This window comes from Mustelus asterias, chromosome 2 (genome assembly GCF_964213995.1).
Source record: "Mustelus asterias chromosome 2, sMusAst1.hap1.1, whole genome shotgun sequence".
In the NCBI taxonomy this organism is placed as follows: Eukaryota; Metazoa; Chordata; class Chondrichthyes; order Carcharhiniformes; family Triakidae; genus Mustelus; species Mustelus asterias.
The window spans coordinates 146,861,820-146,886,185 of NC_135802.1; the positions used below are offsets into that span (position 1 = coordinate 146,861,820).

A 24,366-nucleotide genomic window follows, 5' to 3' on the forward strand; every position below is an offset into this window, starting at 1 on the left:
TCACTGATGAACTGCAGTACCAACTACATGGGAGGGGGGCACTGTTGAGGCAATGTCAAGATAGCTTTACTACACAGTTTTCTATAACATGTGTGCCTATTGGTTACTCTGGGTACTTGAAAAGGGGAAAAAGTGTTACATCTGCCTGGCACAAAACATCCTTCACACGTATTCAACCACTATTATGATTTGCAGTTTCTTTCTCACTGTGCAAGTAGCAGTTTATATAACATCACGGCCTTGTGCGTTATACAAGATAAGTACGTTGTTACAAAGTATGGAAGTTGATTTGGTTCAATTGTGAACAGTTGGTGAGGCTGGCCACTTCCTTTCGCAGTTTCCTCTTTCCCCGGCTCCAAGGGACGTGGGTTTTCAGGTAGTTGTGACAGAGCAGAACTGCATCAACTGAAGGAAGTCGCTTGCTCGCGATGATAAAGCAGACTTCGCTGGTCCGCGAGGAGGAAGACGTTGGACCCGGCTGCTGAGTGCAGCAGCGGCTGGAATGCTGAGAAAATGTAGATCTGGGCAGCTTCTGGCTTATTCCTGGGCACGCTGTTAAGAACTTTCAAGGGTATTTCATTCTCTTGCCTTGTGCTCAAAATGTCGGTAATCAACACTGCGTTACACTACCCTTGCTCATGTGGTGCTCAAAGCTGTGCTTCTTTCAAGGGGTACAGCACCGTAATAGGGAACCGTTATGGACAAGTGGGATTTTTAAACCATTATTTTCAATGCTGCTGTGCAATCTGGAACTGGGTACGTATGACCATTCTTCTTAATATCATCAGCTTTAATGCCATTGTCTCTTGAAATTATTCAGTGTTGTATGGAATAAGCCAGATTATTCATTGTACCTTTACAGGTATCCCCATTTAAGCACGTTTTAACAGTGTCTTTATATTTTCATGTGGTTTGTAAATTTAGTGAAATTCACCGAATCGCGTTGCCTCCATTTTTATTTTGACGCGGCGACTGCGCATGCTCAGTCTTCTAAAACAAACCACTGCTCTGCTTACTGCCTCTCCCCACCCCCTCATTCCCTCCCGCTCACTGCTTCCCTGCTCCTGACCATCCCACTCACTGCTTCCCTCCTGCCCTCCGCTTGTCTCCCTCGACCATCCCACTCACCAATTCCCTCTCACTTGCCAATTACCTCCCACCCTCCACTTGTCTCTCTTGACCATCCCACTCGACAATTCCCTCCCACTTGCCAATTTCCCCCCCGCTCGCCGCTTGTCTCCCTCGCCCTTCCCACTTGGCGCTTCCCTCCTGCTCACCGCTTGTCTCCCCTCACCCTCCCGCTCACCACTTCCATTCCCCTGACCTTCCAGCTCATGGCTTCTTTCCTCTGACCCTCCTGCTCACCGCTTCCCTCCGCTAACACTACCACTCACCATCTCGCTTTTCTCATCTAAACACTTGCTCGCCACCCCTCTCTTGCCACCCCTCTCTTGCCACCCCTCTCCTGCCACCCCTCTCCTGAGGGCTCGAGACAGGGGCAATGCGAGGGAAGATGACAAGAGGGGTGACAAGTGTGAGGGCGTGGGAGATGGGCAGATGCTGGGAAGTGGTGAGCGAGAGGCAAGTAAAAAGAGTTAGGAAATTAGTGAGACAGTGTCTGGGCCAGTTAGGTTCAAGGGGGCTAATAGGTTTATAACACAAAAATTACAGCTCAGAATTGCACCCCACCTTTATTGCATGTTTTCCTCAGGAAAGTGATTTATCTCATTTTCATTTTTTTTGAACATATTAGGAGATAAAAGGAATTGCTGCGTTTCTTAAAAAGGAAGGTCAAATTTTCACTGCATATCCTAGCTTGCTTGTACAGACTGATGCTGAAGATAACACTAAACCTTTAAGCAGTGTAGCATGCTTCCTGTATCATGTCAGAAGATAATGTAGGGCAATGTTTTTTGCCGCCTTCTCTGTTTACAAGCTGTGCAATACTTAAAGGCTGCTCAACATATTTGGTTCACTAATTTCCAACCTTTATTTCTGATTAATTGGTTTAAAATATATGTAACAGATGCCCTATGCTTGACTTACACAGACATAAAATTTCCACATTTCGTTTGAGAAGTAAATCACAACTGAAAACATTCACCTCAAAGATATTGGGAACAATTCTCCCGGCCTGCTGCACAACTCGAGCAGTGGAGCGGGCCAGGAGACATCACCCGGGGGTCCACTAGCGGGATTTGCGATCAATGTCCGGCCAATCATAATCTCCCAGGCCCCTTTTTAAAGCATAATCAGCGCAAGGCTGATTCCAATATGGAAATTCACATTTCCATACCAGTAGCAAGCCTGGGACGGTAGTCTCTGGGCTTGCTAATGTCTCCCGTCTCCCCCCCCCCCACCCCTCCCCCCCAACCACCCACCGTCGGGAAACGTTCCCACCAGTGGGGATGAAAGCTGGTCCCCGTCAACAAGGACCAGGTGTGATCACCCCACTGGTGGAGACAGAAGCCAGTGAGGACTCCCCTCCCCGGGAGGTTGGGGGCAGAGAGGGTGGTGCCCCTTGGGCACTTTCAGCCTGGCACCCTAGCAGCACCATGTCATCCTGGCACTGCCTGCCGGGCACCTTGGCATTGTCCACCAGGCACCTTGGCACTGCCCAGTGGGCAGTGCCAAGGGGGTGGGGCTAGAGGGGACGGGGCCTACTGGAAGAGGGGGGGGACCCGCTGTGCACTCTGCATTAGGGATTGGTGGGGTTGGAAGGGAGGGGGGCGATCAGGGCTGGATATGGTGGAGGGAATCAGTTGCACATGCGGGGGTCGGGGCTGGCCGGGGTGGGGTATGGGGGGGGCATTCAAGGAGCCTGGCGATCAGGGCCAAGGGAGTTTGGGAAGCTGGGAGTCGGGCAGAGGGGCCTGGGAAGCGGTTGGGGAGATTGGCGATTGGGGGGTTGCCAGTGCACATGTGTCAATCTCCCCACCGACAAATAGGCGCATGCACAGTGGCTCACCCAGCTTGTTGATGCCGGCTTCTTCGACAAGATTAGGCCGTACCCCACCCCTTACCAGCGTGAATCCCTGGTAGACTCAGTGATGCACAAGAGTGCCAGAGATTCATTCAACTACGCACCCCCAAAAAACGGGCGTGAAAACGTCCCGTTTTCCCACCCATTGGGCACTTAGTTTTTTGGGGGAGAATCGCCTCCATTATTTATATTTTCGATCACAGTCTGATATTAAGTGGAATTTCTATGACTGGAAATGTTTTTGAGATCAGAATAACTTACAGACTTTGAGAAACATAGTGGAGAATCAATAAATGCAATTCACCAAAGATCCTTAGACAGCACCTTCCAAACCCATGACCACTTCCATCTAGAAGGACAAGGGCAGCAGATACATGGGAACACCATCGGCTGCAAGTTCCCCTCCAAGCCACTCATCATCCCGACTTGGAAATATATCGCTGTTCCTTCGCAGTCACTGGGTCAAAATCCAGGAATTCCCTCCCTAATGGCATTGTGGGTCAACCCAGAGCATGTGGACTGCAGCGATTCAAGAGGGTAGCTCACCACCACCTTCTCAAGGGCAACTAGGGATAGGCAATAAATGCTGCCAGCCAGCGATGGCCAGGTCCCACGAATAAATAAAAAATAAAATCTTCATCCCTCAGGCCAATGGCGCCTTCTCTGTTGAGATTCCTGAGGCAAACCTTGTCACCTCTGTTTAGCCTGGGCAGGTTTCTAGTACGGTACCACCTATTGTCAGTAGAAGCTTGTCGCTGGTGTCGGGCTGTTCCCTGTGCAGAACTTCCCGATAATCCCTGACTGCCAACCCTGGGATTGATTTCTTCAGCAGTGTGGAAAGTTGGGTGCAAGGTTTTCTGCCCATCAGCACCTCTGATGGGGCCAATTCACATTGCAGTGGAGAGGATCTATATTTCAAAAGCGCTGTTGGAAAGTTGTCATTTTTCTTCAAGAGGGTTTTAATATTGAGGATGCCCATTTCCGCCTCACCGATAGATTGTGGATACCTTGGGGAGCTGATGCGGTGTTAAAATTAATAATTCCGGGCAAAGTCAGTGAAGTATTGATTAGCGAATTGCGGGCTGTGTTGGACACCATGTATTCCAGGATTCCATGAATCGCTAAGATTTCTTTCAAGGACCTAATGACTGACTCTGGTTGTTTTGTGTTCATGCCTCAATTCGATGCACTGACAGAAGTGGTTAACAATGAAGACTTGCTATTGTATATGAATTGATCCATTCCCAACTGTTCCCATGGCCCAGTAGGGAACTGCAGGGGGTGGGGATAAGTGTCTCCCTATGGGCTGTTTTTTGTGGAGCGTACACCTTTGATTTGATTTATTATTGTCACGTGTATTCGTATACAGTGAAAAGTATTGCTTTTTGCGCTATACGGACAAAGCATGCCGTTCATAGAGAAGGAAAGGAGAGAATGCAGAATGTAATGTTACAGTCATAGCTAGGGTGTAGAGAAAGATCAAATTAATGCAAAGTAAGTCCATTCAAAAGTCTGATGGCAACAGGGAGTCGGTTGGTATGTGATCTCAGAATTTTGTATATTTTTCCTGACGAAAGAAGGTGGAGAGAGTATGTCCAGAATGTATGGCTGCTTTTCTGAGGCAATGGGAAGTGCAGGCAGTGTCAATGGATGGGAGGCTGTTTTGAGTGATGGACTGGGCTTCATTCATGACCCTTTGTCCAAGACTGCAAGAAACAATAGCGCAGGGGCCATACCAAGCTGTGATACAACCAGAAAGAATGCTGCACCTGGTAAAATCATCCCTTCAATTGCTCTGGATATTTCCAGCTACCACACTGTAAACTGGGCTCATACTGTGTGCTTTGTGATGCCGAATTAACCCTGGTAGATTTGTTCTAGTATCTCTGGCCAGAATGAGATGTGAATGATGAACAGCCCATCGTACACTAACAGTTTATCAATTACAGTGAACAGTTTCTAATGTTTGAAGAAAATTTTCATAACATTGCAAGCTGGATGCTGCTGCGGCCAACCCTGTTACAATATTGAAATATGTGGACGCACTCTTCAAATCACATCTGCCCCTGCCATTTTGTTGAAGCTTCTTGGAGTTTGCTGGCAGTTGTGTTGTCACTGATTGGGAATATGACTGGAGTTCGTCACCCAGATTGACATTGTGTGTTGCAGGATGGTCAACTTTGGCCCTGGACAAAGTGTGTCTAGTCGTTTGACACTTCGGGACATGCACTGTTTCATATGCAAAGCGCATGAGACGCAAGCGGAATCTCAGTTCTTTCTCATCCAACAGTCCAATAGAGTGGCACGGTGGCATAGTGGTCAGCACTGCTGCTTCACAGCACCAGGGACCCGGGTTCCATTCCAGCCTTGGGTGACTGTGTGGAGTTTGCACGTTCTCCCCGTGTTGGCGTGGGTTTCCTCCGGGTGCTCCGGTTTCCTCCCACAATCCAAAGATGTACAGGTTAAGTGGATTGGCCATGCTAAATCGCCTGTTAGTGTCCCAAGATGTGCAGGTTGTGGGGGAGTTAGTGGGGTAAATATGTGGGGTTACAGGGATAGGGTCTGGGTGGAATGCTCCGTCAGAGAGTTGGTGCAGACTCAATGGGCCAAATGGCCTCCTTCTACACTCTAGGGATTCTGAGTGTATTCCAGATCAATAGTGAGATAAAAGATTTGTGATCTGTCTTCATGATCATGTTCAGCCCAACAATATAGTCAGAGAACTTCTCACAGGCCCACGTTGCTGCAGGGACCTCTTTTTTTCAATGACTGCATACCGTATCCCTGTGTCTGGCAGCCCCCTAGATGCGAAATGTAGACTGGTCAGAGGCATCCATCCAGCTGCTCTTGGAACAGAACTCGGTAGATGAATTGAGCAGGTATTTTGCATCAGTCTTCACTATAGAGGACACAACTAACATCCCAGAAATGGTTGTGAATCAGGGAATGGAGGGGAAGGAGGAACTAAAGAAAATTACAATCTTCAGGGAAGTGGAACAGAGCTGCTCGAGCTGCGGGTTAACAACTCCCCAGGTCCTGATGGATTTCAGCCTATGGTCTCAAAGAAGTGGCCAGTGAGATAGTTGATGTGTTGGTTTTAATTTTCCAAAATTCCAATAATTGGAGAAGGTTCTATTAGATTGGAAAATAGCAAATGTAACATCTTTATTCAAAAACGGAGGGAGATAGAAATCATTAACCTACAGGACAATTAGCTTAACATCCTGAGTCTTTGGAACTCTCTTCCTCAAAAGGCAGTGGAAGCAGGGTCTTTGAATATTTTTAAGACGGAGGTAGGTAAATTCTTGATAAGCATCGGGTGAAAGTTTATCGGAGGTAGGGGTAATGCAGAGTTGATGTTACAATCAGAGCAACTGTGATTTTATTGAATGGTGGAGCAGGCTTGAGGGGCTGAATGGTCTACTCCTGCTCCAAATTCATATGTTCATAACTGCTCCGAGTCCTGTTGACGAAGCATCCACTGTGATTGTAGTTGGCAGGCATGGATTGTAGTGTGTCAGGTTATCTGAGGAGGGCAGCATGTCTTTCATCTGATGGAATGCTTGCTCTTTGTGTGCATGCTAACACCATGCTTGGCCCTTTTTGAGAAGGTATAATAGAGGCTCCGTGACCATTTATGGAAGAGTCTATGGGCCCCCCAGGTGTTTAGACTCTTGTCCAATTTTGCTTACTCCAAAATGTTATTGCTTCTAAGGTTAAAGTTGGTGTCAAAGGACTTCATGACCTCTTCAAAGTTATCCGAAGATTCATTTATCCTTGTCAGGCAATTATGTCATTGGCAATTGGACCTACCTAATATAATAGTGTATTCACTTATTCAACATTTGTTTTCTTATTCAAGCCTGATGCCATCATATATCTTTAAAATCCTCTTCTCCTTAGCACCCATTTTGTGCCTAATTTGGCCCTTCCATCTGCCATAATTAGTCTGACACTGCTGATTTACCATCCAAGGCTGTTTTATTTTAAATTGCATACCGGTAATCATTTTGCTTTGTTTTTTCTCTTCCCACACTTGTCAGGATTTGACAGAATGGCCTACTCCTGCTTCTATTTTCTGTTTTCCCAAGTTTCTATGTACTGTTTCCCCAGGGCCACATTAATCTTTACAGACCAAAACCCCCAAATAAGAACAAAGAAAACTACAGCACTGGAACAGACCCTTCGGCCCTCCAAGCCTGCACTGACCGTGCTGCCCGACTGAACTAAAACCCCCTACCCTTCCGGGGACCATATCCCTCTATTCCCATCCTATTCATGTATTTGTCAAGACGCGTCTTAAAAGTCACTGTCGTATCTGCTTCCACTACCTCCCCTGGCAGGCACCCACCACCCTCTGTGTAAAAAAAAATCTTGCCTCGTACATCTCCTTTAAACCTTGCCCCTCGCACCTTAAACCTGTGCCCCCTTGTAATTGACTCTTCCACCCTGGGAAAAAGCCTCTGACTATGCACTCTGTCCATGCCCCTCATAATCTTGTAGACTTCTATCAGGTTGCCCCTCAACTTCCGTCGTTCCAGTGAGAACAAACCAAGTTTCTCCAACCTCCCCTTGTAACTAATGCCCTCCATACCAGGCAATATCCTGGTAAATCTTTTCTGTACCCTCTCCAAAGCCTCCACATCCTTCTAGTAATGTGGGGATCAGAATTGTACACTATATTCCAAGTGCGGCCTAACTAAGGTTCTATAAAGCTGCAACACGACTTGCCAATTTTAAAACTCAATACCCCGGCCAATGAAGGCAAGCATGCCGTATGCCTTCTTGACTACCTTCTCCACCTGCATTGCCACTTTCAGTGACCTGTGTACCTGTACACCCAGATCCCTTTGCCTACCAATACTCTTAAGGATTCTGCCATTTACTGTATATTTCCTATCTATATTAGACCTTCCAAGATGCATCACCTCACATTTGTCCGGATTAAACTCCATCTGCCATCTCTGCACCCAAGTCTCCAACCGGTCTATATCCTGCTGTATACTCCAATGGTCCTCATCGCTATCTGCAAATTCACCAATCTTTGTGTCATCTGCAAACTTACCAATCGAACCAGTTACATTTTCCTCCAATTCATTTATATATATATATATAGAAAAAACATAGAAAACATAGAAAACTACAGCACAAAACAGGCCCTTCGGCCCCACAAGTTGTGCCAAACATATCCCTACCTTTTAGGCCTACCTATAACCCTCCATCCTATTAAGTCCCATGTACTCATCCAGGAGTCTCTTAAAAGACCCTATTGAGTTTGCTTCCACCACCACTGACGGCAGCCGATTCCACTCGCCCACCACCCTCTGTGTGAAAAACTTGCCCCCAACATTTCCCCCAGCACCTTAAACCTGTGTCTCTCGTAGCAGCCATTTCCACCCTGGGAAAAAGCCTCTGAGAGTCCACCCGATCTATGCCTCTCAACATCTTATATACCTCTATTAGGTCTCCTCTCATCCTACGTCTCTCCAAGGAGAAAAGACCGAGCTCCCTCAGCCTATCCTCACAAGGCATGCCACTCAATCCAGGCAACATCCTTGTAAATCTCCTCTGCACCCTTTCAATCTTTTCCACATCCTTCCTGTAATGAGGCGACCAGAACTGAGCACAGTACTCCAAGTGGGGTCTGACGAGGATCTTATATAGCTGCATCATTATCCCTGGACTCCTAAACTCAATCCCTCGATTGATAAAGGCCAGCACACCATACGCCTTCTTAACCACCTCCTCCACCTGCGGGGCCGATTTTAGAGTCCTATGGACCCGGACCCCAAGGTCCTTCTGATCCTCTTCCATACTAAGAGTCTTTCCCTTTATATTGTACTCCTTCATCCCATTCGACCTGCCAAAATGGACCACTACGCATTTATCTGGGTTGAAGTCCATCTGCCACTTCTCCGCCCAGTCTTGCATCCTATCTATGTCCCTCTGTAACTTCTGACATCCCTCCAGACTATCCACAACCCCACCAACCTTCGTGTCGTCGGCAAACTTACCAACCCATCCCTCCACTTCCTCCTCCAGGTCATTTATGAAAATGACAAACAGCAAGGGTCCCAGAACAGATCCCTGGGGCACACCACTGGTGACCGACCTCCAATTAGAAAAAGACCCATCTATACACACTCTCTGCCTCCTTTGGGCAAGCCAGATCTGGATCCAGCAGAGACTGATAGCCAAGTTCCGTACACATGAGGACGGCCTCAACCGGGATCTTGGGTTCATGTCACACTATCTGTAACCCCCACAACTTGCCTGGGCTTGCAAAATCTCACTAACTGTCCTGGCTGGAGACAATACACATCTCTTTAACCTGTGCTTAACCCTCTCTCCACTCACATTGTCTGTACTTTTAAGACTTGATTAACTGTAAAGACTCGCATTCCAACCATTATTTTGTAAATTGAGTTTGTGTCTTTAGATGCCTTGTTTGTGAACAGAACTCCCATTTACCTGATGAAGGAGCAGCGCCCTGAAAGCTAGTGGCTTTTGCTACCAAATAAACCTGTTGGACTTTAACCTGGTGTTGTGAGACTTCTTGCTGTGTTTACCCCAGTCCAACGCTGGCATCGCCACATCATGACCTCCCCTGTAGCCAGTGAGGATGCAAAGATTTCTCTCAAGGCCCCAGCAATTTCCTCCCTTGCCTCTCTCAGTATTCTGGGGCATATCCCATCAGGCCCTTGGGACTTGTCTCCCTTAATGTTTCTTAAGAACCCCAATACCACCTCCTTTTTGATCTCAACATGACCCAAACCATCTACACACCCTTTTCTAGACTCATCATCCACAAAGTCCTTCTCTTTGGTGAATACTGATGCAAAGTACTCATTTAATACCTCGCCCATTTCCTCTGGCTCCACGCATAGATTCCCTCCCCTGTCCTTGAGTGGGCCAACCCTTTCCCTGGCTACCCTCTTGCTCTTTATATATGTATAAAAAGCCTTGGGATTTTCCTTAATCCTGCTGGCCAAAGATTTTTCGTGACACCTTTTAGTCCTCCTTACTCCTTGCTTAAGTTTTTTTCTACTTTCCTTGTATTCCACACTTGCTGCATGTGTTCCCAGCCTCCTGGCCTTGACAAATGCTTCCTTTTTCTCTTTGACTAGGCTCACAATATCTCTCATTATTCCAAGGTTCCCAAAACTTGCCATACTTATCCTTTATCCATACAGGAATGTTCTGGTCCTGGATCCCTATCAACTTGCACTTGAAAGTCTCCCACATGCCAGATGTTGATTTGCCCTCAAACATCTGCCCCCAGTCTACATTCTTCAGTTCCTGCCTAATATTGTTGTAATTAGCCTTCCCCCAGTTTAGCACCTTAACTTGAGGACTGCACTTATCTTTATCCATCAGTACCTTAAAGCTTACTTAATTGTGATCACTATTCCCGAACTGTTCCCCTACTGAAATGTCGGGCTCATTCCCCAATACCAGGTCCAGTATGGCCCCTTTGGACTATCTGAATACTGTTTCAAGAAGTCCTCCTGGATGTTCCTTACAAACTCTGCTCCATCCACACCCCTAGCACTAAGTGAGTCCCAGTCAATATCGGGGAAGTTAAAATCTCCCACCACAACAACCCTGTTACTTTTACACTTTGCCAAAATCTGCCTACATATTTGTTCCTCTATCTCCTGCTGGCAGTTGGGTGGCCTATAGTAAACTCTCAACATTGTGATTACACCCTTCCTTTTCCTGAGCACTACCCATATTGCCTCGCTGTATGAGCCCTCCGAAGTTTCCTCCTGCAGTACAGCTGTGATATTCAGTACTAAGAGGCTTTGGCCAAAGATGATAATTCTTTCTTATTTGGTGTACATAATGATTTACCCAATTTTTATGTTGGGAGGTTTCATCATGATTACCCGTTTGTAAGTAATAATGAATGAGAATAAAAGGCTTGCCTTTACATGGTTCTTTTCATAATCTCAGGACATCCCAAGTGCTTTGCACCTCATGAAGTACTTTTGAAATGTCGTTGCTGTTGTAAGGGAAATACAGTAAGAAGTCTCACAACACCAGGTTAAAGTCCAACAGGTTTATTTGGTAGCAAAGGCCACTAGCTTTCGGAGCGCTGCCCCTTCGTCAGGTGAGTGGGAGTTCCATTCACAAACAGGGCATATAAAGACACAAACTCAATTTACAAAATAATGATTGGAATGCGAGTCTTTACAGGTAATCAAGTCTTAAAGGTACAGACAATGTGAGTGGAGAGAGGGCCAAGCACAGGTTAAAGAGATGTGTATTGTCTCCAGCCAGGACAGTTAGTGAGATTTTGCAAGTCCAGGCAAGTCATAGTGTGACATGAACCCAAGATCCCGGTTGAGGCCGTCCTCGTGTGTGCGAAACCTGGCTATCAGTCTCTGGTCAGTGACTCTGCGCTGTTGTGTGTCGTGAAGGCTGCCTTGGAGAATGCTTACCCGAAGATCAGAGGCCGAATGCCCGTGACCGCTGAAGTGTTCCCCAACAGGAAGAGAACACTCTTGCCTGGTGATTGTCGAGCGGTGTTCATTCATCGGTAGCGTCTGCATGGTCTCCCCAATGTACCATGCCTCGGGACATCCTTTTTGTAAATTGAGTTTGTGTCTTTACATGCCCTGTTTGTGAATAGAATTCCCACTCACCTGACGAAGGGGCAGCACTGCGAAAGCTAGTGGCTTCTGCTACCAAATAAACCTGTTGGACTTTAACCTGGTGTTGTGAGACTACTTAATGTGTTAACCCCAGTCCAACGCCGGCATCTCCAAACCGTAAGGGAAATACAGCAGCCAATTTGTGTACAGCGTGCTCTCAAGCAGCACTGGTGGCCAAATAATCTGTTAATGAAGTTGGTTGATGGATAAAGATCAGTGAGGACACCAGTGTGAATTCCCCTGTTCTTCTTTGAAAGTGCCACGGGATCTTTTATGTCCGCATGAGATGATTTAAAAAATTCAACCAAATGCAGCATTGCACGGAAGTGTCTACTTGCATGCTTTGAGGGAGCCCGTCAACTGCCCCACAGACTGCCCCAATGTCTGGTCGTAGTCTTTGTGCCATTCTGGATAACTGTTAGGATAGCCTGGCCTTTACAGTTGGGCCAGTTGCTTGACAGTCTCTGACCAAAACCAGATACTTCTCCATTGAGTAAGATTTGCGTCCACCACAAGATTGTAACACAATTGAGGTTGAGGAAAACCATTCAACACGTTCATCCATCTGGAAGTAACATTTATTTATTAGTCACAAGTCAGCTTACACTGCAATGAAGTTACTGTGAAAACCCCTGAGTCACCACACTTCGGCACCTGTTTGGGTACACTGAAGGAGAATTTAGCACAGCCAATCCACCTAACCACGTCTTTCAGACTGTGGGAGGAAACCAGAGCACCCGGAGGAAACCCACTCAGTGACCCAAGCCGGGAATCGAACCCGGGTCCCTGGCGCTGTGAGGCATCATTGCTAACCACTGTGCCACCGTTCCGCCCTGTGTCTCTGCTCTATTCTCATTCTCACTTGTGGTTTGCTGTTTTGATTGTATTGGCTTTTTGATTGCTCCCTTGCATTAGTTGGACACGTTTGGCACAGTTCCTCCTAATTCTCTTTCCACTTGGTTCTTTGCTATTTCTACACCATTCGCATGTCTTGTTGAGTGTTACATCTCATATGCAGTACTTTATACTCTTTTGCATTGAATTTCACCTGCCACTGTTCCAAATGATTTTCGGTGCAGTTCATTCTGGAATTTGAGTTGACGCCTCCAATTCCATTGCCCCACCTTGCTCGGCAAATTGGACTATTTTGCCTTGAGCTTTTTTGAACTCAGGTCATTGATGTAAGTAAGAAACAGCCTCAACGCTAAGCCATGGGACTCTACCATGAGTACTTCCTCCTCTCTCATTGCGATGTAACTCCTCTGGCAAGTACTTGCTGTTTATTTTATCTTTCACCACATCTTGAAACTTTGCCTTATACACTTAGGATACATGGGGTCTCCCCCTTTCGAAACCCTCCTATCAACTAGATTATTTTTTGTTTGTTTTAGTTGCAGAGATATTTGTGTTCACTCTTGATAACCGTGTTATTTGACTTGGAATAATTGGTCTTGTGCATCTGTCCCCTTTTGAATATGAGTTTGTTTTCAATCTATTGGTACCTTCTCAAAGCCATAAAATCATTACAGTGCAGAAGGAGACTATTTGGCCCATCGAGTCTGCAGCGTCAACCATCCCACCCAGGCCCTATCCCAGTAACCCCATATATTTACCCTGCTATTCAGCTTAGGGCAATTTAGCATGGCCAGTCAACCTAACCCCATGGACTGTGGGAGGAAACCAGAGCACCCGGAGGAAACCCTTGCAAAAACAAGGAGAAGGTGCAAATTCCACACCGAGACTGGAATCGAATCCAGGTTCCTGGCGCTGTGAGGCAGCAGTGCTAACCACTGTGCCACCATGCTGCCTCCACATCCCCCCATCAGCATGATACAAGTCCATTACTTCTACCATGCTGATTTGTAGCAGGTAATCTAAACTCGACATGCATCATTGTCTCTCAATTTGCATACACTTCAAGGATGAGGAACTTCACTTACCAGATAGACTGGAGAAGCTGAGCTGTTCTCCTTGGAGAAGAGAAGATTGAACTGAGCTTTGACAAAAGTGTTAAAAATCATGAAGGATTTGGATGTTGTCTATGGAGAGTAACTATTCCTATTTGAGGATGGATCAAGATTTAAAGTTTTAAGATGATTAGCAAAAGAAGCAACAGCGACATGAAAAAGATTTTTTACTCTGCGTATGGTTAGAATGTGGAATACGCAACCAGGCAGATGATGGAGGCAAATCCAATTGTGGCATTTAAAAGAGAATTGAACCACTATCTGAATAGAAAAAAATATGCAAGGCTAGGGGAAAAAAGGCAGGGGAATGGCAGCAGATGAGTTATTTCTTACAGAGAGCTAGCAGAGAGAGAATGGGCCAAAATACCGCCTCCTGTGTTGGAACCATTCAGTGAATCGTATGATTCACCGGGCTGGGTGCATCTTCATGAAGCTCTCATCTTCTTCCTTTGTACCTGGCCTCAAAGTTGAAGGATGGTTCTTGGCTTTTGCCCGAAATCTTGTGCCCAATGACAGTCATCTCTCCTGAGGTTTCCTGTTAACAAACTTTTCTGGCTGGTGACTCATTTCTAACAATGTTTTACTTGACCCTTCAGCACCAAAAATCTCCTCCACGGTCCCCTGTTTGATCTACTACTACATTGAGGATTGTTTATATTGTGACAAGGCCTCAAAACCCATGATAGTTATGCAGAATTGTATTTAATATTCGGGTCGTTAGCTGGTCTTATATTAAAATGACTAAAACCCATATTACTAACTATACCAGTAGAATCAGCTTGAAAATGTTTTTTTGTCACTACTCTGCCTTTACCACAGCAGCTGACAACCATGCTGTCAGCCAACTAGGCCCAGTACTCTGAAAATCCCTCCCACCTTCTCTCAGTTCCTTTAATACTCTTCTTAAACCACGTAAGAAGTCTCACAACACCAGGTTAAAGTCCAACATGTTTATTTGGAATCACAAGCTTTCAGAGTACTGCTCCTTCATCAGGTGAGTGGAGAGGTAGGTTTCACAAACACGGCATATATAGACAAAGACACAATTGCAAGATAATGGTTGGAATGCGAGTCTTTTCAGGTAAACAAGTCTTTAAAGAAATAAACCTGTTAGACTTTAACCTGGTGTTGTGAGACTTCTTACTGTGCCCACCCCAGTCTAACACCGGCATCTCCATTTCTTAAGCCACCTCTTTGGCCAAATCTTTAGCCACCTTTCCTAATTTCTTCTTTGTTTCAGCATTCAATTTTGTCTGATTAGGCCTCTGGAAAATGCCTGAGGACTTTTTTCTCCATCCAATGCATTAATTAAATGCAGGTTGTTTTTTTTCTCTGAGACACTCGGGTAGATAACTTAGATAATTAACTCTGCTAGAATAATTGCTAAGCTTGTTGTTCTCAAGAGGTCAGTCCACCTGGACACCTTTGAACATGAGAAATTTGTTTGAGGACAAAGCAACAATTTGGACTATGATCCATGTGAAAGTATTCAATGATTTTTTTATTCATTCATGGAATGTGGGTATCGCTGGATGGGCCAGCATATATCTCCCGCCCCCAATTGTCCTTGCACAGAATGGCTTGCTAAGCCATTTCAGAGGGCAGTCAAGAGTCAACCACATTACTAGAGTCTAGATCTAGAGTCTCATGTAGACCAGACCAGGTAAGGATGGCAGATTTCCTTCCCTAAAGCACATTAGTGAACCAGATGGGTTTGTATGACAATCACACTGGTTTCATGGCCATTCATTGTAGTTAAGGTTCTGGGTTTCAGAGATGCAGTCAAATAAGCCACGTGGCAATTGTTGCAGACTCCTCAGATGGAATGTTATCAATTTAGCCCCTGCTGAAATGACGGGATCGTTATCAGGTCAGAAACCTATTGGACCCTTCAATGGACTTTGCCAAGGCTCTCTAAGTAGCAACCTGCTGCCAGATTCCCTGACTAGTCAGGGTGGGTGTGCAGGATCACAGGCTGGAAAGGTTTCTAATTATGGACAATGACATGGCTTACAGTGACTCACCTGCACATGGATTTTTGAGGATGCGGCAGTGATGGGAATGGGGAGAAGACTGTTACCCATGTCTCTCACTCTTACCTGAAGGTCAGAAGTGGAACCTAAGCAGCTGAGGGGAGAGGAACCTCCCCAAAGTAGACAACCTCTGCAACCAAGCCGGCATGGATGGAAGTGACCGAGGAAGTCAGCAGTAGAAGTGTGCTGCCTCCAACCTGGAGACAATGCCAAGAGGATCCAGGATCTCGGGAAGACATGACAGATGAGTGGTGTAACACTTTCAGGTGCCACGTCCCACACCTTGTCGAGGAAATGACAGCACAGCACTCCACAGCTCAAATACATCTTGCAGCTCCATTCTCTACGGGTACGTCAAAACCCCATATAAGCAATTCAGCATTCAAATCCACCCTTGTCCTGTTGTCTTCTCACACCCACATCTCTCAGTGACCTCCCAGAAATGTTGTCCTTTCCTCTTATCAACACGAACCATAACTAACACTCATTACTGTCTGCTTTCTCTCAGTGCAGCAGAAATAAGCACACAACCTTGAGGAGAAACTGAGAAGCAGGGGTGGCGTCAGGTGGGGCAATGGAGCTGGAACTTCCAGCAATAATCTGGCATGAAAATCTGAGGCTCCAAATCAGCACACCCGTGTTGACAAAGTTGACCCTCCTCTGACTGGAGACCCTTTGTTGGGGGAGTTGGGGATGATCTCACCTCCTTGGAGCTGGATCTCTCTGTCCTATGGAGTGGAAAGGGGCTGAGGAGGTTGCTCCTATGGCTGCCGTTGGTGTCAATGCTAATGGTGCTACTCTTGTTCTTTATCAGAGATACCGTTCAGATAGAACTGCATAGGCTGCTCTCATGCTGCAGTGAGGGCTGACAATTGGGAAGTAAGGCTAAAGGTGAGTGAAGTGCAAAACAGATGATGAGCCTTCCACGGAATTGGCAATCACCCACCAAGCACGGAAAACACTTCCTGAGAAGGTGTAAGCTCCGGCCTCTCACCTAGTCATGGCGGTAGCTCTACAGTTTCACTGATTGAAGGCTTCCCAGCCTGTCAGTTTTGGTGAAGTAACATTTCCCATTGAGGTGCCCCTGGCGATTTCCACACAATTCGGGAAGCAGCCCTGTGCCAGTTAAATCTCGAATCCTTCATTAAAGCAGAATTTAATTGCTTATTAGAGTATTTAAATGTCTTACACTCATCAGGACAGATTCGCAAGAATACTGAGCCCACACTGTAAACTCAGTGAAGCAGAAGTAGTTTGGCATTGCAAGTAATGACACTGCTAAACCTGGAATAAAATTTGTTGACCATTTTCTCTCTGAAAGTGAGGAGTTTGATCTTATCATATCTTCAATTTTGGTGTCACATCAGATGGGAAGCGGTATTTGCTGTTTTCTCCACTATTCCCAGCTATCTAGCCACAAATTTCCACTGAAGATGCTGAACCCTTGAAACTGCCCCTAGCTGATCCACTGCATGCATATTGTGAGACTTCAAATGGTTTGGCTGATTTTCGAGTGTTTGGTAACTTTGCGAGATCTCAACGCCAAACCGGGCATACATATCAGTAAACCTGACAATGGGACTAGAATCGTCATCCTTAACAAGAGTGACTGAACTAAAACAATGCACCCCATTCTTAATGGTGGGTCTAAATCCATATCCAGTGGACCTGCGCCAATCTTAACTGGACAACTCCACTCAAAAGCAAGTTACAAAATGGGACTTGTGTAAGAGTAACATGCTGCTGGGTGGTACATATAATAGGATTCGTCCTCACAGCTCACTGCATCCACGTATGTCTGGGCTGCCCCACACAAAGGTGAGGTCCCTTTATGTCCTATCTTACTTATGGTTGGTTCTGCACAACATGCATTGGCCAAGTGGTTGGATGAGTTGCTACAACCAGTTCTGAGTAAGTTTTCCACATTCTCGGTGAAGGATTCTTTCACATTTGTGTTGGATGTCCAGGACTTGTCCATGTGCTCATTGACATTGCTAGCCTATTCATCAATATATTGTCAGTAGGTCTGGCAGCATCTGTAAGGAGAGGAAAGAGCTGACGTTTCAAGTCCAGATGACCCTTTGTCAAAGCTTTGACTCCTGCCAGACCTGCTGAGATTTTCCAGCATCTTCTCTTTTGGTTTCAGATTCCAGCATCCGCAGTAATTTGCTTTCATCAATATATTGTTCCAGAAAGCCATTGACATTTGCAGTGCTTCACTTTATCAGGGAGATCTAGGCATGTCGCCATTGTCTGCAACTGAATTCATTGAACTTATGAACTCCGCAGGTTATGCAGTTGAACTCAGCTTTAATGACACCATGTATACCCAAACCGACAGTGTTGCCATGGGATCCCCTCTAGGCCCAGCTTTCACATCCACGAGATCAGCCTTTTAGATGGAATGAGACCTAAGCTCCTATCCCGTGCATGTCTGCAATATGATACATTTGCTATATTTAAATCCACAGCTGCATGTAAAAATCTTTTTTACATACCTTAATGAGCCGCATCCTCTGTACAAATTTACCTAAGAAATTGAGCAGTGAAATGAGCTCCCTTTCCCCAAAGTGCGAGTCGCGAAATCTGCTAATGGGCTCTCTACTACAAGCCAACCTTCAGTGGTCAATATACATGTTGGGATTGCTGCAGTTCCACACACTACAAGATTAGCCTTCTCGGCAACCTCAGGGCCCAAGCCATTTGCTTACCTTGCAAGCTTGATCCTGAAATAAGGAACATCAAAGCCATCCTGGGGCTAACGGCTTCGCTGATTAGATCATTGCTCGCTGTATATTGTGCAAACTCATGAATGGGCCTAAGGCCAACACTTTTGGCCCCGATAGGTGCCCACTCTACCTCAGAAGGTGTCTCAAAAATGTGAGCAGCAGGTGAAGTTGGTGTTTCTCACTGTTACTATGCCGTAGCAACACAAGTCATATTTTCCACTAACAAGATGCTGCTGAGAAGCCAAAGATGTCTTCTGCCTGTCACATGAACCTCAGTGCCGGTGTGATGCCACTTATGTAGGCCGTACATTCCAATGACTGGTGGATTGTATCAAACAGCACATTCCTTCGACTGTTCAGAACAGCTAAATATTGACTGTACCCAACTAGCCCGTGCTTGCAAATCTCAAAACACAGTGTCCAACATTAGGGGCAGGATTTTCCGGCCACGCTCGCCCTGAAACTGGAAAATCCCGACTGAGGGATCCTGTCTTTCCATGGTCTGCCCCTCACCCGCTACGTTCCCGTGGTGGGCGGAATGAGAAAATTCACCCCGAGATATGATTCCATGATTGGACGGCATTTGCTAAAAAAAATTTTGCTATGAGTTACGCTGACAGTTAATTCAAGATTATTAGTTAGACACGCTGTATGGATCACCTGGGCATGCTGGAAGCTATATATGTTCACACAAACAGGGCACTGTCCTTGGCAGATGGATGGAGCATGTCCATGCGTTCTATCTTTTCCAACAAAACAAAAGCTTGCAGGACAGCCACTCCCTTGTCCAATGGTCAAAGCATTGCCATGGGCAATCAGAGTCAACCGGCCTGGGATGGATTTAATTAAAAGCTTGACAGTTGATTATTCCCTGGTGCATTCTCCATGGCAATGTCTCTACCAATCATTTGCCAATCAATCAGCACTCTCTTCTCATGCAATATAAATTGTTGTTCCCTTTACAGTTGGCATTCTTGAAACTCTTGTCCTGATGAGTACAAGATAAAAAGTGTCAACAGCATGTGTCTTTTTTCAGCAGTAGGAAGGTAATGTCACCATAGTCCCACATGACCATAGGCAGTGACTGGTGCTGATTTAATCTGAGGATCACCATACCTCAGGCGAGGGGCAAGGTGGAGAAGGCGGGGCCTTCATGAATAACCTTAGCGGGTACAGGAATTGAACTCGGGCTGTTGGTGTCGCTAACCAGCTGTCTAGCTAACTGAGCTAAACTGACCCTGAAACGTTTTTCAGCAGTACTCAAGTATAACTTTCTGCACTTATGTTCAAACCCACCTAGGTGGAACCATGATGAAGTCAGGATCCTGACCCGCTGTCGCTTTTTAGGGGATTTAACTCACCGCACATCTGGAAACACCATTCCCAGTGTCTTTGGAAACACCCCTAATTGAGTCCAGACCTCTGAATAAGGCCATTCAGTCCAACACATGTATATCTGCTTTGTGTAATCCACACGCGCTTCCTCTTTTAAACCTATCAGCACACTTTCCTATTCCTTTCTCCCTCATAGGGTTATCAAGCTTCCCCTCAAACGCATCTGTGCCGTTTACCTCACCTACTCATGGTGGAGGTAGTGCATACTACAGCCGCATTCTTTTACAGATGCACCATAGAAAGCATTCTTTCTGGTTGTATCATAACTTGGTATGGGCTCCTGCTCTGCCCAAGACCGCAAGGAACTACAAAAGGTCATGAATATAGACCAATCCATCATGCAAACCAGCCTCCCATCCATTGACTCTGTCTACACTTCCCCCTGCTTCAGCAAAGCAGCCAGCATAATTAAGGACCCCACGCACCCCGGACATTCTTTCTTCCACCTTCTTTCGTCGGGAAAAAGATACAAAAGTCTGAGGTCATGTACCAACCAACTCAAGAACAGCTTCTTCCCTGCTGCCATCAGACTTTTGAATGGACCTACCTCGCATTAAGCTGATCTTTCTCTACACCCTCGCTAACATTACATTCTGCGCTCTCTCATTTCCTTCTCTATGAACGGTATGCTTTGTCTGTTATAGCGCGCAAGAAACAATACTTTTCACTGTATGTTAATACATGTGATGATAATAAATCAAATCAAAAGGTGCCAGTGAAGCTGGCTGCCTCATCCTGGATGGTGTCAAGATTCTTAAGTGCTGTTGGATCTGTACTCATTGAGGCAAGTGGTGAATGTTCCACCATACTCCTGACTTGTGCCTCCCGGGTGGTGGGAAGGCTTTGGGGAGTCAGGAGGTGAACGATTGAGTGCGCGATGGCCTGCTCATATCCTCTGTCATTTATGTCGTTGGTCCAATTGCATTTCTGAGCTGAAGTGTGAAAAATGTGAGAACGGATAACTATCCTGAGATTTTGCACTGTTGTGTCTGAGGGGGGGGAGAGTGGGGAGTTTCTTTACAAATCTTCCTTCAACAGTTTGAGTGGAATAGTCTTTGACACAGCAGATCGATCAGGGCCTGTTGAAAGTGGTGTTGACTACACTTTACTCATTCTTGTTACTTGTGTCTAACCACAGAAGCACACTGACAGTGTGTTGAGGAAATGACTGTATCCATTGTGAATAACTTTCCCACTGGTGCCAGACTGCTTGTTTTTTTTCTCATATTACAAGTGTGGTGTGAAGGGAGATTATCTCCACGTTTCCTGTTAGGAAATTTTTAGATTTTATAATCTAGAAATATAGATTAACAATATTTTTTCGAAGTTCCTCTCGTGATTTTTTTGCATTGAAAACAAATGTGCTTCATTTACAAGATCTATCATTTTTGCCATGCTTTTGGCAAGTATTTGACAACAGAAAAAAATGAGAAATATTTGAACTAGCTCTTTGAAATTAGAGTGTTAAGGTCTAATTCCTCTTCAGTCCTACTTCAATTGTAATCATTTGCGCCATTGGGAACTTTAAAGTGTTAAAGGTCATGGCCATTTATGAAAAAGTCTGTGGTTAAGCTCTAGCTCTGAGGAACGAATTACAATTACGTGGGTCACAAAATTTGGGTTTGCCATTTATGGGCAGACGGAGGAGGGAGTGTAGGATGTGCTTCCTTTGCCTGATGGTGACACCAGAGATGCCCTCACTTCTGTGCACAGTCTCTTTTCCTTGAAACTGACAATCTTCCTGTAAATCGTGATGAATAGTTGGGCCAATGCTTTTGGGAAGTGATGGGAGTTGAGGGGACAGGGGTGGGAGGGGGTGTGGTGGGGGTTTGACGGGACACAGAGTAGCAGTAGTTGGAGCAGCGGTTGGTTGGGGTTGGGGGAGGGGGTGGCTGGTGCTGTGATAGTTTTTTTTATTTACTAGTGTCACAAGTAGGCTTACATTAACACTGCAATGAAGTTACTGTGAAAATCCCCTAGTCGCCACACATCACGGCACCTGTTCGGGTACACTGAGGGAGAATTTAGCATGGTCAGTGCATCTAACCAGCCCGTCTTTCGGACTGTGGGAGGAAACCGGAGCACCTGGAGGAAACTCACTGAGAGAATATGCAAACTCCTCACCGACAGTGACCCAAGCCAGGAATCGAACTGGGTCCCTGGCGCTGTGAGGCAGCAGTGCTAACCACTGACAGTTGAAGAAAATGGCCCACATTCTTTTAACGGGAGCTCGGGAGTCGAAATTCCGCTCAGCCTCCCCCATATTGAGCTAGGCTATGTCCACATCTTTGTCAGTTTTCCCTGTACGTTGGGCTTGTGGCAAGACAAAATCTACACCGGGTCTTCCACAGTGGGCAAGGTCCGAATTTACATAAACGATTCTGCTATTGAAATGTTTCCATCTTGCATTCCTCTGCCCCCACCTCTACCCAATATAACAAGTGGCCCTGCCTACTGACAGTGCTGCTCACCAACATATTTGGAGCTTTGTGGGCTGTGTACTGCAGAAAATCCGATGCTGCATGACGGAATGTCGAGGACACGATGAGACAGGCGCTACAGAGGGAGAGTGGAAGGGGTCACACCACCGCTCTCTCTTATATCGCTCAGCAGTGGAATAACAATAACTTTCGACTTGTTGAAAAAGCCTAGGGGATGATGTTGCATATTTTGTTACATAACAGCTGATGAAAATAAATTGCAAGCCTCAACATTACTGTCTCATCAGGAAATGATGGCAACCAAAGATTATTTAGAAAGTAATCTTTGGTGTTATCCTATGGAATTCCAAGCTAACTCATCCCAACTCTTTGGCTGGAATTTTTCCATCCCAACCGCCACTGGGATGTTAGCGGGCAGGTTGCGGACAATGTGAAACTCCATTGATAGTCGGGTGGGAATCTCTGGCTTTTAGACCAGCACGGCCGGAGAATTCTGCCCTTTCTCTGGTTTTACAGTTGATAGGGGCCTGTGATGAGTTGAGCCTTACACATGGGCATGACCATCCATCCATTGAGGTCTAAAGCCAAATGCCTTGAAAGGATTTTTATATACACTTAAGAATTTAACTTCCCTCATAGATAAGGCAAGTGGTTTCTTATGTGAACAGCCACAAACGCCACTATTTTCTGTACTGATTCTGGCTAATGTGATTTTTCTCCCTGAGCAATATGTTTTCACTCAATAGTTTCTGGCTTCAGCGATGTGAATCTTCAGTCAGTGCTGTTGGTCACAGGAAGCCAACTGGTTTTAAGTTCTAGGAAGAAGTCTTATAGTTGCTCAGTGAACTATTTCAAAATTAACCACAAAGCCCAAGATTGCTGCAGTTCCTCTGTGCACATAACCCATTTTCACTTTTGTATTTGGGGCATGGTTCGTCACTCTATAATTTATCAGTTCATGTACATGTTTACTGTAACTGAACCAAGTTCTCAGGAGACCCTGTTTCTGCTGTAAATTGTTTGCTGGACATTGAAATGAGACTTCCATGTTCATATAAAAGATGTCACAGAGTTCTGTTCAATATTTAACACTGCAATGCATTCATGACTTTGTCAGACACGTATCAACCTTGTAGCGGCACTCAGACTGTGTGCAGTGAACATTCTAGCTAGTTTTTTTTATTTTGGCCTTCCTAGTCCAACAGCTCAGGACAATTGTAGCATCCTAATTAGAACACCCAGGTGAGATCTGTGACACAGTGATTAGCACTGCTGCCTCACAGCACCAGGGACCTGTCTTCAATTCTGGTCTCAGGTCACTGTCTGTGTGGAGTTTGCACGTTCTCCCCGTGTCTGAGTGGGTTTCCTCCAGGTGCTCCGGTTTCCTCCCACATTCCATCGATGTGCAGCTTAGGTTGATTGGCCGTGATAAATTGCCCCTTAGTGTCAGGGAGGATTAGCAGGGTGAATATGTGGGATTACAGGGATAGTGCCTAGGTGGCAATGTTGGCGGTGCAAACTTGATGGGTTGAATGGCCTCCTTCTTCTGCACTGTAGGATTCTATGATTCTATAAATTGACCCTTAATGTCGGGGGGATTAGCAGGGTAAATATGTGCGTTTACGGGGATAGGGCCTGGGTGGGATTGTTGACAGTGCAGACTCAGTGGGCAGAATAGCTTCCTGCACTGCGGTGATTCTATGATTCTAAGTCAGCACAGAACAGGGATGTGATAAACTTCGTCTGAATGCCAGATGGTAATTTCACACAGTGAACCATTATGCGATGTTTCAGTTACACCGGTCATTGGCAAGACCACATCTCGAATACTGTGTGCAGTTTTGGTCTCCTTATTTAAGGAAGGTTGTAAATGCATTGGAGTCAGTTCAGAGGAGCTTTACTGGATTAGTACCTGAAATGAGAGTGTTGCCTTATGAGGGTAGGTTGGAAAGGCTGGGCTTGTTTCCATTCTGGAACTGCACTGAAGTGTCAGCCTGGGTTTTGTGTCCCCATCTCTGGAATGGAATTTGAACCCCGAGTCCTCTGATCCAAGAGTGGGAGTACTAGCTACGGAGGCAAAGCGAAGCCACTATGAGCAAAATCTTCCCGGTTCCACACAGGTGGGTTTGAAGTTGGGACAGGAGGAAATTTAGATGGGGCG

General features: G+C 45.8%; 1 protein-coding gene across 3 annotated transcripts in view; it reads left to right on the forward strand.

Moving 5' to 3' along the window:
• Positions 1-451: 451 nt before the first annotated feature.
• Positions 452-24,366, forward strand: part of zdhhc11 (zDHHC palmitoyltransferase 11) — a 108,134-nt gene continuing 84,219 nt past the window's right edge. For 2 of the 3 annotated variants that reach the window (XM_078229121.1, XM_078229124.1), the window contains exons 1-2: positions 452-571; positions 670-756. Coding sequence is in view for 1 of the 3 variants with exons in the window: in XM_078229115.1 (XP_078085241.1) it covers positions 601-756 (156 nt within the window). In the remaining 2 variants the exon portion in view is untranslated. Of the gene's footprint in view, positions 757-24,366 lie in introns of all 3 variants that reach the window. The other variant, XM_078229115.1, reaches the window with a different exon arrangement.